This window comes from Euprymna scolopes, chromosome 41 (assembly GCF_053919585.1).
Source record: "Euprymna scolopes isolate OS-2025 chromosome 41, ASM5391958v1, whole genome shotgun sequence".
NCBI lineage: Eukaryota > Metazoa > Mollusca > Cephalopoda > Sepiida > Sepiolidae > Euprymna > Euprymna scolopes.
This window is the reverse complement of record NC_136522.1, coordinates 3,858,171-3,877,722: the sequence shown is the minus strand read 5'-3', so window position 1 is coordinate 3,877,722 and position 19,552 is coordinate 3,858,171. Positions and strand designations below refer to the sequence as shown.

General features: G+C 38.0%; 1 protein-coding gene across 3 annotated transcripts in view; it reads left to right on the top strand.

Moving 5' to 3' along the window:
* The window catches only part of LOC145266310 (cytochrome P450 4V2-like), an 84,935-nt gene that overhangs the window by 22,898 nt on the left and 42,485 nt on the right, over nucleotides 1-19,552 (top strand). For all 3 annotated transcript variants that reach the window (XM_080121866.1, XM_080121867.1, XM_080121865.1), the window contains exons 6-7: nucleotides 3,624-3,750; nucleotides 7,330-7,536. In XM_080121866.1, the coding sequence (XP_079977992.1) occupies nucleotides 3,624-3,750; nucleotides 7,330-7,536 (334 nt within the window). The remainder of the gene's footprint in view (nucleotides 1-3,623; nucleotides 3,751-7,329; nucleotides 7,537-19,552) is intronic.

Sequence of the window (19,552 nt, the reverse complement as noted above, 5' to 3'; positions counted from 1 at the left end):
GTTGAGGGAATGGCGTCAGAAAGGCACTAATGTCTCAATATTGGATTTACGAAAAGCCTATTTACAGGTGCGAGTTGATGAGACGTTGTGGCCGTTCCAGACAGTTTGGTTCCAGGGGCAGAGGTACTGCCTTACACGCCTTAGCTTCGGCCTAAATGTGGCACCACAGATCATGAAGACTATTGTCAACACAGTATTGTCCCAAGAAAAGCCCATGAGGGACTCAACGTCAGCTTACATTGATGACGTATACGTCAATGAAGATGTACAGTCTGCGTCGTGTGTCAAAGAAAAGTTGGCTCAGTTTGGTCTGGAATGCAAGAATCCCGAACGTTTAAGGGAAGGAGCACGTGTATTGGGATTGGATGTTTATGAAGAGGATGGCACCCTACAATGGAGGCGTGGCAGTGAAATTCCAAGCATCCCCAACCTCGTTACAAGGCGGACCGTTTTTTCTTGGTGTGGAAAACTTGTAGGTCACTTACCGGTCTGTGGCTGGCTCCGCGCAGCTGTTGGTGTGATTAAACGCAGAGCAAATTTAACAACCACGGGTTGGGATGACATATCCGATGATGTCCTACTAACTCTGATGATTAAAGAGACACTGGAGAGAGTGAACAAGAAGGACCCTGCCTGTGGGCGGTGGTGTGTTAACGGAGACAACGTAGGTGTGTGGGTTGATGCCAGTTCTTTGGCGTTGGGAGTTTCGTTGGAGCAAGGAGGAAACGTGTTCGAGGATGCGTGTTGGCTGCGGCCCGTAACAGATTCTCAGCATATCAACCTGGCAGAGCTGGACGCTGTTGTAAAGGGGGTAAATCTGGCCCTGCAGTGGCAGTCTAAGAAGTTGACCTTGTACACAGATTCTCTCTGTGTCTACCACTGGGTGTCAGACACACTTTCAGGACGGACACGAATCCGTACCAAGGCAGCAAGCGAAATGTTAATACGGAGAAGGCTAGACACGCTAAAAAACCTGGTATCTGAGTATGGGCTATCACTGAGCGTCACTCTGGTGCCATCACATTGTAATCGTGCTGACCAACTGACCCGTGTACCTCACAAATGGTATGAAGCCGCGAAGATGGGAATGGAGATTACTGCTCGATCTTGTGCAGTTGCAATCGACCCATGTCAAATACAAAAAATTCATGCACAGAGCGGACATCCGGGTATCAAGAGGACCCTTTATTTTGTGAGGCGTGCATACCCAGCAGTGACCAAGATGGATGTCAGACAGATCGTCAGAAATTGTGAGGCTTGCCAGTCTATTGATCCTGCACCAGAGCGATGGCAGAAGGGTCGCTTGGAAGTTGAGAGTGTGTGGCAGCGGCTGGCCATGGATATTACCCATTACAGTGGCAAGCCCTTTCTAACTCTCATTGATTGCGGGCCTACGAGATTTGCGGTGTGGCGGCAGATGACCAGACAGGATTCAGCAAATGTTGTTCGCCACCTATCATCCATTTTTTTTGAGCGAGGTGCGCCGGAAGAGCTCCTGACTGACAATGATGCAGCGTTTTGTAGCCAGCAAGTCCGGCAGTTGTTAGATGAGTGGGGCGTCCGTCTACGGTTGCGATGTGCGCATGTGCCATCAGGAAATGGCATTGCTGAAAGAAGCCATCGCAGCATCAAGAGAATTGCTGCCAGGAAGCGATGTACTATTGCGGAAGCAACATATTGGTACAACATTACGCCAAAGGACGGGACGTCCCCTTCAACCGCACCTGCGAATGCTATTTACACGTACCAAGTCGGAGTGAAGGGAATCAACACTACGCAGCCAACCGACAAGGGAACATATAACAGATATGAAGTGGGAGATCCAGTGTGGGTGCGGCCTCCAGGAAATCGGTGCACCGACAAGTTTAAGCGAGGACACATATCTGGAGTGATTAGCCAGCAGTCTGTTTTGGTCGATGGAACCCCACGACATGTGCGTGATCTTCGCCCAGCTACCGAGGTGCGTCATACAACTACAGAAGAAAGCAGTGAAGCGTCTAGCGATGAGCTGCCGATGCACGGATTCAGTGAGCCCCTTCCAGAGACTGATAGCGATACTTCATCTGATGAGGCGGAACCAGATCCAGAGCCCGAATCTGAAACAGTGAATGTACCTCTTCGCAGAAGCACACGCACTAAAAGGCCACCCCCCCAGTGCTCTCTATGTGATCATCAGATCAGGGGGGAGTGTAACGTGCATCCAGGAGATAAGCGCCCGCGTGTTTGCGTGTTGTGTGGGTACGTGGGAGAGACGGATGAGGGGAAAAAGACTTACCTCGAGACCAGCTCAGCGTTACCGACCAAAAATAGAAAAGAGGGACCAAGATGGCGACCGCCGTCTTTTGTAAAGTATGATGTCTCGCAAAGTCACACGAATTCTCGGAATATGCAAATTTAGCCGGCCTAGAACGACGATAAAAGCGGGTGAGGGGAAAGACGTGGGGGAGTGACGATTGAGTTGGCTGGGGAATCGTGTGGCTGTTGCTTCTTGTGCCGTGTTGAGGATATCTTACCGTGTTAAAGAGAGAGTCGGCGCCATCTTGAATTTTTCCTTTCATTTTTTTTCTTACATTGTCATCGAAATTGGTGAAATCGCTCATTCGTCATTCAAACCGATTAATTTCCTGCTCGATTCAGAAACTCCCTACAGCGCACCAGGAGAAAGCTGCCATGCTTCCTGCAGTGACTTAGTTCACAATACATTGTAATTTATATTGCACTGTAGAGAATCTTCTGTTGTTTTTCTGCAAGTATTTTTATATAATGACTTTAATTAAAGTTTAAAATGCAAAAATCAAATATCATGGTTCGATTATACTCTAAACAGAAACATTTACTTTGAACGCGCCCCTGTCTTAGTAAAAAACCTCCTGTTGATTTTATTTGCCAGGCCTTTCTGCTTATGCACTGATAAAACTTCTAAAATTCACTTGTGATGTTAGACTGTATAAAGATGTTAACTTTGGTCAAAATAGAACCGTTCCTTCTTTACACGGATTAAAAAAAAAATTTTTTATACTTATCAGAGGTATTCCGATGAAAAACCTATTCAAGAACGTCACCAGACATATGAAGTATATTTGAGCGAAATTTTATAAAAATCGACTTGACAGCTTTGGACTCTATAAGGAACAAACACACGCAGTGCCTTTTGCATATTAGTAGAAATAAGGACCATGCTCCATTGGAATTAAGCAGAATACGGACCTTGTTATTGTCAGAAATCTTTGTACAGTTTGCCTAAAATGCCAGAAGGTGCCGAATGAAAATTTCTTGATTTTTTTTTCGCAAACGTAGGCCATTTTTTTTTCAATTAAAAATATTACATCTGTTATTACAAAGTGAGTAAAAACTAAATTGAAAAAAAATCTACACAATATTCTTTAGTAGGATGTATCTGACTTTAAAAGTCCGAAAGGATAACTTTATATGCAAGATGTAAAGCTGATTCCCCCCTTTCTACAATGATGTTTATTACCTTTCGTAACAAAAGTCACCTACGTATATCTGCCTAGTGAATAATTTCTAAAGCAAGTGGGAAGAGTCTTCACTCCTCTTTTCATATATACTCTCCCTCTCCTCATGTACACCGATGCTCACAAGTTTTCATGTTTCTATTCCAGTGTTTGTGAAATACTAGTGGAACGTCAAAAGTCCCCGTGGTTATGGCCAAATCTATTATTCCAACTCTTCGGAAATGGTCAAACCTTCTATCAGTGTCTCAAAGTTCTTCATGGTTTCACAAAGGACGGAAGTGTTAAACATTTTTTTGGCATTACAATTCAATGCTAACTCCTACCAATGTTACTGTATACTGGTACTTATTGCTTGGTTGCCTTAAGTTATGGTTCCAAACGTTGGGAATCACCTTAAATTTTACATTTCTGGGGTCCAATTCCCATTTTAGAACTTGGTATTTATTTTTTTAATGTATATTCTTTTGCATACTTGCCATAGTAGCCCAACATGTTGTAGACTCCGTCGCAATGAACAACAACGAGGAAAAAGTCGACTCCTTTTTTTCTAGTTAAGCAACAGTTTTTATTTATCTGGCCATTTTAAGAACGCGTCCTTGTTGCTTTCTCTTGGCCCACACGTGTGTAACACGTCTATCTCTGACTATTTCTAACGTGATCATGATGTAATGAGTATGCGCAGAAGCGCTAAAGAATTGTATGCCAATGTCTAAGTCAGGCTTACCTACGGCAAAAATGAGTTCGTCCACCTGTTATAAAAAGCCGATATCAGGGAGTAACTACCAAGGTTTCTCTTGTAACGTTTTGTGTTGAGTTATTTCGTTCAGGATCGTGTTGAATCGTCGGAAGTGTTCAGGTTCGAATCGACAATTGTTCGGGATTGTGTCGTATCAAATCAATGGAGAAATTCGAATTCAAATTGATGTTCAAAATCGTATCGAGTTGCATTGATAAAATTGCTGCCATGTGTGATAACAAGAATTTCTTGTAAGCAACGCGTGAACCGCTTGAACGTGATCCCCGAAAGTGCAAACTATTGATTGAGCCAATCCTTTTTTTGTTTGTTTAGCCGAAAGGGGTCAGATTTGGATCATTCAAGCATCTGATCAGTTTGTTTCTGCATGTTCTAAAGAAGTTTGACATTGTTGTTTTCCTGTACGACTTCTAGTTAATGCTCATACCACTTCTCATTGTGTTATGTTGTGGCCGTTTAATCATGATCACAGCGTAGTATCTGTGTTATGTTGTAATGGGTAGTGCAAGCCTTGTTACGTTGCGGTACCAAAAAGTGGATATGTTGGATCGGGGGGTATCAAAAGTGTTTATATTACATAGCTGGAGGGGGGGGAAATATGGAAGAAGTTTCATACATTTATTCGTCAAGAGGTCATCTGTCTTCAACTGCTGGGTTTTTTTGATGATGTAACATGTATGAACACAATAGACAGCACCAATGAGACATACTGGAACTTTGATTCTGTTTATATATTTTATATATAAACTTATTCCAACTTATATATTTTATATATAAACTTATTCCAACTTATATATTTTATATATAAACTTATTCCAACTTATATATTTTATATATAAACTTATTCCAACTTATATATTTTATATATAAACTTATTCCAACTTATATATTTTATATATAAACTTATTCCAACTTATATATTTTATATATAAACTTATTCCAACTTATATATTTTATATATAAACTTATTCTAACTTATATATTTTATATATAAACTTATTCCAACTTATATATTTTATATATAAACTTATTCCAACTTATATATTTTATATATAAACTTATTCCAACTTATATATTTTATATATAAACTTATTCCAACTTATATATTTTATATATAAACTTATTCCAACTTATATATTTTATATATAAACTTATTCCAACTTATATATTTTATATATAAACTTATTCCAACTTATATATTTTATATATAAACTTATTCCAACTTATATATTTTATATATAAACTTATTCCAACTTATATATTTTATATAGAAACTTATTCCAACTTATATATTTTATATAGAAACTTATTCCAACTTATATATTTTATATATAAACTTATTCCAACTTATATATTTTATATATAAACTTATTCCAACTTATATATTTTATATAGAAACTTATTCCAACTTATATATTTTATATAGAAACTTATTCCAACTTATATATTTTATATATAAACTTATTCCAACTTATATATTTTATATAGAAACTTATTCCAACTTATATATTTTATATATAAACTTATTCCAACTTATATATTTTATATATAAACTTATTCCAACTTATATATTTTATATAGAAACTTATTCCAACTTATATATTTTATATATAAACTTATTCCAACTTATATATTTTATATAGAAACTTATTCCAACTTATATATTTTATATATAAACTTATTCCAGATTGTGTTAGTGTTCCCCAGGAGATTGCGAATGTATTTCTACATACTTATTTATGTCCAGTCCCGCTTCCAAGGCTACAGAGCTTGTATGAATGCACAGTTGCACGGTTTGCGGACAACTCCTAGACTCTCTAACTCTCATCCTTGACTTCTCAGTTCCGGTACGTCATCTGCAGAAAAGAAACATTTCATTCGTAAGTTCTGGTGACCTATGATCACGTGCGCCAACTTCTCAAGGTCAACCTATCAAATATTCTGTTTATATTTAGTTAAGCTAATTTTCTAAACATTTTAACTAAAACTTATTTTTACATTCCAGTGACCAATTTGATTTCTCCAAACAATAATTCTTAATATCAACTATTTTTAGCAAGATCACTGGCTGTTGCCCAGTCTAATATCCAACAGTTCAGAACGATTATTATGATTAATTATTGAATTATTAGGTTAAAAAGATATTCAGAAAAATGTTAGAATAGAAAATGTTTATGTTAAATTTAATTGGTTAAAAAAAAAATGTTATGAATAGAGGAAAAAGATAAACAAAGTTAGTTTGGAATTTTGGTTTAGTAAACAATGATGTGGCTTGCATGAAAAACAAGATTGTCCACTTTGGTTGACGTAAGAGACACGTAAGCCAGAAAAAATCTGAATTAGGGGTTAGTCTGTGATGGGAAATCGAAGAGACGAGTTATGTTTAGCTAGCCACTGGGTTAGTTAGTGGTCAGGAGTTGTCTCTGTAGTCCGATGGAAGCATCTACGAACCAAGTAAGGAAGAAGGTTAAGTACTGCAAACTCTGAGACGTGGAACACTTGGAAATAAAGATCTGGAAATGATAACTCAGTGTTTTGGGTGTTCCATACAGAAGAAGATGCCTTCATTTTTGGTGCTTGCCGCAGAAGAGAGGGACACAATGAATAATGTATGTGTCAAGCAGATAAGAGTGTTATTCGTCATTTGATAAAGACTGTCCATTTGTTGTCCCGTTCGTTATTGTCGTGAATATGTGAAAACACCCTCATATGCATAGAAAGATTGACACGTACAGACACCCAACATACAACAGATAAGAAAAACGCGTATATTTTATATACACTAGACATACATAGACACAGTCATATAAACGAAATACAACAAGAGTAGTCTAATTCATAGAGTTTGCATATATTTCAGTGTAGGATTTGAGTGACTGTCGTGTCTCAAGTTTTTTTTTTTTTACATAGACGTCACCACTTATCAAGGCCGATAGTTTTATATTGATATTGTGATTATTATTATTATTATTATATTGATATTGTGATTATTATTATTATTATATTGATATTGTGATTATTATTATTAGTAGTAGTAGTAGTAGCAGTAGTAATAGTAGTAGTATTTGTAGTAGTTAAATTTTGCTATGATTCTTGCAGATTATTGAAACCCGCCAAAAAGAATATAATGAAAACGAGGCTAAAATAATGGAGGAAGAGAACCCAGAAGCAGACAATGCAGAAGAAACAAATATTTATTTTAAGAAGAAAAGACGCGTGTTTTTGGACTTGCTGCTCTACAACTGGCATCGAGGCGCTTTGACGACAGAGGACATCCAGGAGGAAGTCGACACATTTATGTTTGAGGTAAAAAGAAATGAACTTATTAAAATTGTCACACATGTCATAGACACAGAAATTTGTAAGTTGCTCATGTAAATGTAATCTTATTTATTTTTTGTCGGGGCATGAGTTATTTCCTTCAACAGATATAACAAATAAACACTTTATACATAGAAAAACATTCATGAGATTCAGTTATGTTCTACCACACATGGAGAACTCATACTCAGAGCATTCTTTGTTGTTTTAACAGATTTCAAAATCGATTTTGAAATCTAGTGGGACACGTGACCTTTTCCTTCTATATGGACGTCTTTCTCACGAAAAAGATGTTGCTAATGTTTGTTTATTCTACCATTATTTCAATGTAAGTTGCCCGACTGAGCTCCAATCTCTGGTTCCATCCTTGTAATTCGTCTTCTACCATAACTTAAATAATGATGTCATCCTTCCATAGGATTTTCATGGTGTTATGAGAGTTTAACTCATCTTTTCACGATTGCAAAAAATGATTTTCTTTCGCAAAATTCTATAATAACAGAGAAAAAGAAATAAAAAGATTTTTTAAAACTTAGAAGATCAGAGAACTTTCCAGAAATTTCCAGAAATATTGAGAGAGTTCTAGAATATTGTAATACTGAATTACGCTTTCTATAGAAGTTTTTCGGGCTCGGCAGTTGTTAGTTTATCGGCGCGATGTGTTCAACATCAGCGCCGACATAATTCCATTGTTATACATGCGGATAAAAAAATCCTCTTTAAAACCGACTGGATCATGGACAAAACTTTCTTTTCAGCAGGAACTTCCTGTTTGTTGAACATATTATTACTGGAATGCTTTCCTGTTGTTTAATCTTGGTCATCTTCAAATCTAATATAAACAAATTATCCTATCCTCTTATCATCTATTAGTAATCAAAGGCAAGTCATACTATTGATCTTCACCGACTGTTTTCACTGTCTGTTTGTCTGTCTGTCTGTCTCTCAGCTGTCCATAATAGAAGACTGTCACTTGATATCCTTTTCACTGCAGTCATTGTCCTCATATGCAAATTAATGCCATATGTACAGGGTGGAAAGATAAAATTGTCTTCCCAGAAAAGACGACATGATTCCATTTCCATTTGATAAAAACTGGTTTCCATTTTTGTTGCAGACCGTCTACTAGTTAGCCATTGTGTGCAAATCCCAAGAATGATAGGAGCCTTCTATCATGTCGGAAAGTGACACACTGTTCAACGAATGGGATCGGGGATGCGCCACTGTACAACTCATGCTCTCTACCGATCCAAGTTATGACAACAGGACCATTGCCAGCACCCTCAAAATGCAAATGCGAACGGTTCAACGCTTGAGGGCACAGCTCAACAAAGTTTCCGGCCACAGTTATGGGCTTTGGTGTGGTTTCAATTGAGGGCTACATCATGCCACCTCACATTTTCGAAGTCGGTTTGAAAGTCAACACCAAAGTGTACCTGGATGTGCTGAAGAGTGTGGTGATGCCCTCGTGCAATCAGGTGGCCACTGGCAGACCCTGGATGTGGCAGCAGGACTCTGCACCAGCCCACAAGTCCGAGAGACCCAGACTTGGCTTCAAAAGGAGTGCTATGACTTTATACCCTTCTCTAACTGGTCCCCTCTTTGCCAACCTGAACCTGCTGGATTACTTTGTTTGGTCATACATTGAGAACATCACCAACATGACAGCACCAAAGTCAGCCTGATCGCCGCCATCCCCCGAGCTGTCGCCAGCACTTACAGAGGTGGGGATAGAGGCTGAAGGCGGCTATCTTTCTACCCGACGCACACACATTCTGTTTTTTATATTTTATTTGATTATATATTTGATATTTTTTATTTTTGAAATCACAACTGTAACTCTATAATAATATGTACGAAATCTGAAAGAATAAAAATATATTTAAGCGTATTTTATGAGCGTGTTTTGCCAGACGTTCGTGCTAGCTTAAATAAATAATTTTGCAGTTTTAACAAAAGAGCTACAATAATATCAGAGCGTCTCCATTTACACTGAACATCTACAGAATGCCAACATCAATATATTATATACTAGCGGGGGGCATTGTCTTGGATTTTAGAGGCGTGTGTGGTTGGGGGGGGGGGATAAAATGAAAATAAAGTGAGATATGATACAAACAAACAATGCTAAAACTAAAAAAAAAATTGTGTAAAAAAAAAAAAACAATTAAAAAAATGAACGTGATGCAATACGAACAGTCTGGCGGCGTCCATGTTTGAAAAATCCAAAAAAAGTTTGAAGGGGGGGGGGACTCGAATCATTGACGCAAAAGTGCAAAAAAAAACAAAAAACAGGATGAATTAACTAAAAAGTGAATTAGGTCAAATATCAATTCCGCAGTGAAGTTTGTTTTGGTTTAGTTTCAGAATTAATGTTTTTGTTTTCTCGAATTCTAAATGAATGCTTTTGTTTTCTCAAATTCTAAATGAATTTGTTTTAATTTTAATTTAAGTGTAATGCAAGGGAATTCACGATATCGTTGCGTTATAATCTTTGTGTAAAAATAAATGTTGAGTTGAAAGTACTAATAAATACAGGTCATAGTTAGATTTCACGGTTAGAGTCGTTAAAACGGGAAGTAAAATCCGGTTAGTCTCGCAGATTGCGTCTTACACTAACGAAAAAAAAAGCAAAAAGAAAACAACAATAATAATCGCGTTTTCGCGGTAAAAATTTTTTTTCTATTTTATTATGGAAAAAATAGAAAGCATAAATCAGAAAAAAGATAAACAAAAAATTTAAAAAACGGCATAAGTAACCTTGTACGATTCCAAACCGGTGTTTCCTCATACTGTTCCTTGTGAATGCATCTGCTGCAGTGTAAATGAGGAGAGGGGAAAGGAGGAATCTAATAGAGAGAAAAGATGTTGCAACTTCCATTGAATCTAAGCGATTTTGGCAGTGGACTCTCACCGGAAAAATATAGGAATGTACCATTGTCGAGGAACTATAGAGGTAATAGCAAACGTCAGATAATGTGCTACAGTCTGTATGCATTACATTTGCATGTAATGTCATTATTTTCAATCCTATTAAGGTCAAAGTTTGAGTGGAAAAAATGAGTTTATTTTATTTCTATAATAATAATATAATATAATATATATATATATATATATATATTTATATATATATAACACAGAAATTACATAATTGTCGATGCAATAATTTATTTCAACCTTATGGTATTTTCAAGCATCTAAACTAGACAATTACATTTTTGATACTGAAAGAAAGAAAGAAAAAGAATCGGGCCTCGACCGTCAAAAAACCAGAGGGGGTGGTAGTAGCAATCCACTTAATACATTTTATAGAGAGGGTGGGAGGGATTTTTTAAAAGAAAACAACAACAAAAAAACAAAAATATTATGATACTTATAAACGGCAGCTCAATGTAACCACAGATACACACACACACACGCAACACACACATACACACACACACACACGCCCCTAAATATGCACGTTCTTACATGTAAATGCCTTGACACGCGTTTACTAACCTAGGAAGAAGAGGGAGAAATATACGGATATAGAGAGAAGGAAATAGAATAAACAGCGCGTAATGGAAAAAGAAGAAGAAAGAAAAAAAAGGAGAGAGTGACCATCCGCTGCCTGTCATATGGTTTCATTAGTCTAGAATCTCTGAGAAAGAGAAGGGAAAGAAAATGGAGATTATACGCGCGTCCTAGAGTTAATTGAGTCATGGAAAGTAAGTCTATTAAAAGATAAATAAAAAAAATAAAAACATTTTATATACAAACTTTTAAAACTATCTGTATGTTATCATGTTAAAATTAGTTAGAAATAAATATTATCTTATAACACATTTAAATATTGTATTTGTAATATATTACTATGAATTCAAAAAATTGAGTCTTATGTAGTTAATATTTTATATATTTTTATGTAATTAATTTTATTGGTGATTATAGCCATCGTTGTAATTTAGCTCACTAATATTTCACTTCTTAATTGATTAAGATGCAGAAAATTTTATTCATTCCGTACACAAAAGTACTTTCATGCACGCATAAAGTAATTATTATTTTACAGTTTTGTGTTGATTTGTATTAAATCTAATAATGTCTAGTGGTAGTATTTGATCTTTTTGACTTAACTCAGTTTAATAACTAATGTATTATCTGCAGAGAAAAATTATTTTCTTAAAGCTATCTCATTTATTTATAAGTAATTTGGATAAACAGGTACTTGGGAAAAAGTACACCCAACTTAGATTTCGGACAACAAATCATCAAGTAGTTATTATCGAGTATATACCGGACAACACTATAATTGCCAGTGGGGTGGGGTGGGAGGGTTTATCGTAAATAATCTAGTGGTGTTAAATTCGGTGTCGGATCTGGAGTTATTGGTTATTTAAAATTTACATTTATGTCTACATCTGGCCATCAGTTCATCTCGTTTATTTAGGAGATTATAATCTCCTAAATAAATATATATATACATATATATATATATATATAAGAAAGGAGAATAGAAAGAAGAAGAATAGAAGATAGATATAGATAGAAAAGAATAGATAGAAGAAGATAAATATAGATAGATAGATAGATAGATAGATAGATAGAAGAGAAGACAAGAAATGATAAATGAGTGTCCTTCCAGCAACTTTTTATTGCAGAGTTTTTTCTTTCCTGTTGGAAAATTGCAATGCTGGTTACGTTCTAACATCATCTATTCGGAGCCATCATGATATGTTGACTGTCTCTCTCCCTTTGCCAACTCCGACTAACTATTTTCTCTTACTAATTTCCACATATCTCAAAAAGACCTTCTCCTTCTCTAAATGTAGTATACGTTACGAAGATAATCACGTGATGTTTTTGCATTTCTAAGTTGTCAACTGAATTGTAATGGTAACATTTTAAAGTTAACATTCCTAGATTAATGTAAATACATGTTTATTCTAAATATTTTTATTTATTCTGAAGCATATTTTAGCTGATAAAACATTTTGACTTGAATAATCATAACAATCATCGACAAACAAACTATTCAGCGTTGCCTGGTCACTACCCAACACGCTAAAGAATATTGTTGCAACATTTGGGCTAGTGCTCCTACCACTGGTCTCTCTCTGTTTTATACAGGGCCCAAAAAAGAGTCTCTAATCTAATAGGTCGCCCATTATCAACCAAACTCCAACCTCTGTTCAATCGCTCCAATGTTGCATCTTAGTGCCTTTTTAATGGGTTGTGCTCTGACGAATATATATATACGAGGGGCGTGCAATAAGTAATGCCCCTGACCCACTTCCAGTTGTCTGATTTAGCTGAAATTTTGCATGTGTAATGATTTATATCTCTACAGGTTATGTGGCAAATTACAGCTCTGAACTAATTATGTTTCTGTTGAATGTCGAGCAGTGATCTGGTTTTTGTATTTGAAAGGATGCACACCACAGTAGACTTTTGATGAAATGAAAGAAACTTATGGTGATAATGCCCCATCATATGACCTTGTAAAACGCTGGCATCGTGAATTCAAACATGGCCAGAAGTCTGTGGAAACAGCTCCCGGACCTGGTCCCTCCCCCTTCTGCCATTGATGAGGCATCTTTTCGTCAAGTTGAGGCTGCCATTTTGGAAGATCAGTGCATTACTATTCGCCAAATAGTCCAAGATATCAAGATTAGTACAGGGTCTGTGGAAATTATCATTCATGACCATTTGCATATGCATAAGGTGTCTGCCAGATGGATTCCCAGGTTGTTCACACCGTTCCAGAAGAGAGAACGTGTCGAGTGCTCGAGAATGAATTTGGAGATGTGCCAAGAAGATGAGTCAAAATTTTTCAAAAGACTGATTACACAGGATGAAACCTGGATCATCACTATGATCTAGAGACCAAAGCCCAGTCAATGCAGTGAAAGCACTTGGACTCACCACCTTCAAAGAAGGCAAGGGTGCAACCCTCCGCTGGCAAAGTCATGCTCACAGTCTTCTGGGACCAGGACGGAGTAGTGATGACAGATTTCCTGGCAAAGGGTAGCACAATTACAGGAGCCTATTATGCTTCACTTTTGAGGAAATTAAGGGAAGCTATCAAAATCAAGAGACGAGGCAAGATCAGCAAAGGTACCCTCCTCCTGCAGGACAACGCTCCGGTCCACAACTCGTATGTCGCCAGATCAAATGCACGGGCGTGTGGTTATGAAATCCTTCCCCATCCTCCCTACTCTCCTGACTTTGTACCCTTTGACTTTCACCTCTTCCCAGCCATGAAGTTGTTTTTGAAAGGAAAGCATTTCCCAGATGATGCAGCTTTGATTTTTGAAGTCACGTCGTGGTTGGAGGACCAACTTGGGGTATTCTACAAAAACGGTCTCCAGAGCTGCATCAAACGATGGGAGAAATGCATAACTCTGGGTGCTTCCTATGTAGAGAAAGACTAATAACTGTGCCAAGTTTCGTTGCTCTATGGGATTACATATGTTCCGCTTTGTCCAGTGAATGATATATACGTTCATAGATTACAGTGAGGATGTCTGCTGTGGAACGGGCTTGTCTAAATCCATACTGTTGGCCAGTCAGAAGTTTAGCATCTGTAAGGTGATGGACTAGAGCATGGTTAATTATGATCTCAAATATTTTGGCGAAAAGTGGGAGGAGGCTAATGGGGCGATAATTTAATGGGTCAGTTCTTTCGCCAGAATTCTTGAATATTGGTACCACAGAAGCGGTTTTCCAACAGCCCGGAAAGCAAGATTCATTAAGGCATTTGTTGTAGAGTTTGGAGAGAACTGGAGCTTCTTCGACTGAGCACTTTTTTAATAGCACAGCTGGGATGAGATCAGGTCCATGTGCTTTTGAAGTGTCAAGATTTTTGATGGTTTTTTATGATAGCATGGACCTGAGCAGGGGTGATTTTCAGATCGTCTAGCGTAGCGTCTGTCCGCAAAGGAAAGTTAGGTAGGGGTGATTGAGGGGTCCAGTGTGGAGTTTGAGGCAAACCGACTGGCAAGCATGTTAGCCTTCTCGGTAGCTGAGCAAACAACCTCGTGATTTTTGGTTAGTGTGGGAATTGTTGATTGCCCATTATTTACTACACTGTTGTAGATTTTCCAGAAGTCTCGAGTTCCTAATTTTTGTGCTTCGATGGGGTTTTTAGTGGTTTCCGTAAATTCCCTCTTAGCTATTTCTTTCTTAACATTACTTCTAGCTTCTATATACTTCTTTCTGAACTGGGCTTATGTCGGTTAAATTTGCGGTATGCATGCTGCCTTTGAGCAATGGTAGTTGCGCAAGTAGAAGTAAACCATTGGGGAGAGTGGGGCTTGCTATAAAATTTCCACATGGGAACATATGCTTCAATTGCCGTTTTGAACCATTTGGTGGTCTCATTTGTGCAATGTTCAGCAGGAAGAGAAAAAATATTTCCCCATGGGGCATCTTTGATAATATCTCTGATGGCTTCCCAGTCCGTGTTTTTATAATATCTCGTTGTTTTGAGCACTGGCTCTTCAGTTTTGGGTCTAGAGTTTAGGGCGATTTCAACCATTATCACTGTATGATCAGCGTTCCCAAGTGGGCTGTCAGCATTCGTTATACAATTATCGGGAACTGTGGTCAGAAACAGATCTAGAAGTGATGTGTGTTGTTCTTGCTGGTCAGGGAAATGGGTTGGAAAAGTAACAATTTGTGATAGGGAGTGAGATATAGAGAAGCTATGACTTGTGCTGCCCACTGCATCTGTGTAAGTAGAGAATCCAAGCCAGTTTTTGTGGTGGACATTAAAGTCACCAAATACATGTACTTGTGCTCTAGCGTCGAGGGAGAGTGCTGTGTCTATGCTGTCAGAGACTTTGTTTATTATGGTGCAGTCCTGGGTCGAGGGAGAGCAGTAGCTAATGTTATGTTGCATGTTTAGTCTAAAGCACATAAAGCCTTGATCATCCGATTCTAGGTTTGTTTCTCTAGTCAAGGGGAGAGTATTACGTATGCAAACTCCAAGTCCGTGCATATGTCTGTCAGAGTCCTTACGGCAGAGTGGGAGATATCCAGGCATGTTAAAGTAGTTAGAGGGGATTGACGAGTGTAGGTTAGTCTCACTTAGTGCTAAGATATCCGGGGTATTTGTTAGGAGAAATGCTTCAACATCAGCTGAATTAGTTCTAAGCCCACGGATGTTCATGAATGCAAGCCACAAGAGAGGAGGCAAGTTGGATTTGTTTGACTCTACGCCTGGTTTAAGCTTATTTTTTTATTGTACTGTCATGTTTTTAAAGAGTTTCAGTTAGGTAAGGGGGAGCTGAACAAGAGGTTATGCAGAGCATCACACATGCAACACAAGTAGACCATCAGCTGACCTTTCTTCAACTAGGACTGTGGCCTCAGGAAAGCCCATCGAGGATGAGTGTAGGGTCCCTTTCCATGCGCGACATGGCACTACAAACATCCCAATATTATACAACTGTTGATGGAGCAGCCACTGTAAGTGCTACCAAAGAGTTAGGGCACCTGTACTACTAGTCGGAAACAGCAGCCAGGAACTGTCAATCCGGTACCCTCAACCCATCAGAAGAAGGTCAACCCAATCTAATTGCACAGGCATATGTGGTACTCAAGCACTCCCAAGTATCCAGTTTTGAGGGGTGGGACGTGTCGGGGTGGGGAATATGGCGTTCATTGCCCTAGACAAGAAACAAGATCTACCACTGAGTGCTTTGCCAAAACTCTGTGATAGCGCCTCTGCGCCTGACTAAATAAGCAAAGAAGGAGTATGGAAGCCGAGCGATAGACAGAGCTTATCTACTCCTTAAGCAGTTTAGGTTTGCAGACCGGTAATTTGTTTGAGTCACCAGCTCTAGGAAGGTTGTCATCTAAGACTAGAAAGGCCTCCCTTAGGTTTAGTTTCAGAGTTTTCCTTCTCCTAGATGGATGATCTGGGAAGATCTACTGGGTTCATCAGCCCCAAGAGGGTTTGCTCCGCGCCTGGGTCCTAATCCAGGTATTTCTGCGGCCCCGTGTGGTTAGTTAATGTTACAGGGTTAGTTTGTAGAGGTTATATATCTACTGAATAGTTACACTCCTCAAAGGGATTTAGGGACATTGCTATTTCATTGTTACTAAAAAAAAAAAAAAGCTCATGCAGAGGAAGCAGGCTTGTTAGAAAGGCGTTAGTGTGGATTAAGACTTTTACCTTTAGATTTTTAAATTTTTTTATTTTATTCATATGTTAGTTTAGGTACAGGATAACGTTACAGTATTAGTAGGTATTAGGAATTGAGCTAAGAATTTTGCCCTGTATATTTGAGATTACAGGAGGGTTAAGATGTAAGTGCAGTACAGTACAGGTATAACTGGAGGTAAATTTTAAGTCATGGCGTATTCCGTATGTATAATTAAGTAAATAGATATTTGGGCAAGTTTTCAGTAGATGCGAATTGATAGAAGTTGTAGGTGTTAAGTGTGCTTCTGCTATTGAAGGAATGTAATTTCAGTTTTTATTTAAGAGTATCGGATTTAGCTTTGTATTAATTGTTGCAAAACCATCTGTTATGTAATGAAGATTGCTTTGGCCGGTAAGTACTTAACTGGATAAGAATGCACTCTAATGCATGTCTTAGAGGTAGAAATGTATAGATGTTTAGTGATGGCTGTAAGGTGGTTAGGAACTGGAATCTAAGGATTCCACTACTAAGGCGTGTGTAATGTAGAGTTTTAGTAGCAGCTTGCGAAGGGGGTAGAACAAATTGATTAACTTTCAAGAGACGGGGTTAGGGTTAACTTTCAAGAGACGGGGTTATTAACTTACAGAATACAGAAGAGTTTCATTAGGATTTAGAATTTCAAGTAATGTTTTAGCTTGGGAAACAGAACAAAAAAAATTTCTTTTTTCTCCTTTTTCCCTATTTAGCATGCAGGTTAGACAAAGGCAGTCGTCTGGGAGGTAAAGAGAAACAATTATTACATGGTGATTCGGAATTCGTATTTATAGTCAGTCATTAAGGTCAGAGACAAAACATTGTATCTATGCATCTGTATATAAAATAGTCCTAGTGACGCAGCTAAGATCACTGTATATTTCAGTTACAAATATAGTAAAAGTTAATTATAAGCTATATCCAGTGGTTTGGTAGAGATATTAACGAGGCCTCTTTATTAATACAAGCGAACATATGGAAATTGTAGATATTAAGTATATTACTTAAATAAAGTTGTTCTGACTTCTACGGTAGAAAAAATAAATCCACATTTGTGTTAATTTCGGAAAATTTATTTTGCCTAAGCTATAATTAAATGTGCTAAAAGTACGGGGACACTAAAATAAATTTATTAACGTTTAAAAACGATTAAAATATTGGCACAACAAGGGAGGAAAGAAAAAAAAAAAAGTGGGAGAAAAGCTTCAAAGTTCCTCAAAGAGAAACAATGCGTTGGATGTTTCCTTTTGCCGGCACAAAGAAGGTTTACACACCGCAATAGAGACAGACTCCAAAATCTTTAAATGGTTTCTGGAGTCCGCTCTATGTAGCACCTCGAACCAATCTATTTTATATCTATCGGCCCAGCACGGGTTGTCAACCAAATGATGGCCAATAGCAGAGTCCAAGGCTGCAGAAGGAGGGAGACCACCAGACCCCATCCTACCTTGTCTGATCTTCGATGGAACATGCTGGTTTATACGAGTCAAAAGGCGCAAGGATGTTCGCCCAACATAACCAGCATCGCATTTAAATTGATATACAATATTGCTATTTTGGATGTAAGGCAAACTATCCTTGCGAAAAGACGGAAAAGCAGGTCTCGTAGTATATACCAAACGCAAGGACACAGAATTAAAGCAGTCATAAATACTTCTGTTTAGAAAGTATATTACTCTTTTCCCCTATCCACGGTAATTTTAAATAAACCGGGCATTTCAAGGGTCCAAACTTTTTAGGAGATTTAAAATCCGCAACCTTTTTGAAAATACAGTCATCAATAAGGTCAACAGGATAACCATTATTGATGAATATTTCCCTGATCTTATCGAGTTCGACGTCTAATCTGTTAGGCGAACAAATCATGAGGGCTCTATGTACCAAAGTAATAATTAGGCCGACCTTGCGTGATTTTGGTACAAAAGACAACCAGTTCACATATAGGCCAGTAAATGTTGGCTTTCTATAAATTGTAGTGAGAAAGCCCCCCCTCCCCTTGAACGTTCGACAAGAACATCCAAAAAAGGAAGCAAATTGTCCTTCTCACTTTCCATAGTGAACGTAAGAGCACCATGCAAGGAATTCAGCCTATTAAAAAATATTGACGCTTCACTTTGTGATGGAAAAATAGCAAAAGTGTCGTCAACATATCTGAAATATGCAGTGGGTTTAGTTGTAGAATTAAACATAACGGGTTCATGGTACCCGACGAAAATATCCGCTAAAGTTGGGGCCAACGGACTCCCTATTGAAACCCCGCCGACCTGACAGTACATAATATCACAAAAACTAAACCCCACATATTTTGTGCACATTAAAATGAGTTCCATAAGTACATATACGTATAGTCTCATCCAACGGTATGTTGGTAAAGAGACTAGAGACATCAAATGAGCACATAAAAGACGTCTCTGCATTTGAATCCAACCCAAGTACACAATCAACGAACCAAAAAGAATCTGGGATGCAATGTGTGGTATATAACTCGCGCACAGGTTGCGGAATTTCCACGAGCCACTGATCCAAAGAATGTTGTGCTGAACCAACCATTGATAAAATAGGTCTCAGTGGAACACCTTGCTTATGGATTTTGGAGAAACCATACATTCTGAGACGTTGTGACCCAGAGGGCCTAATCCTGTCATAGACGTCCTTGCAAAAAGCCTTCTTTTTAATAATGCAAGTAGACGTCTTTGCATTTTAGCTTCGTTCTTGCAAGTATTATCCGTCAACTCGACGGGGCCGAGTTTACGGAATTTCGAAACATCATTGAGAATAACTGCCATTTTCTCAACGTAGTCCGATTTGTCCAAAATCATCACTCCTGCACCTTT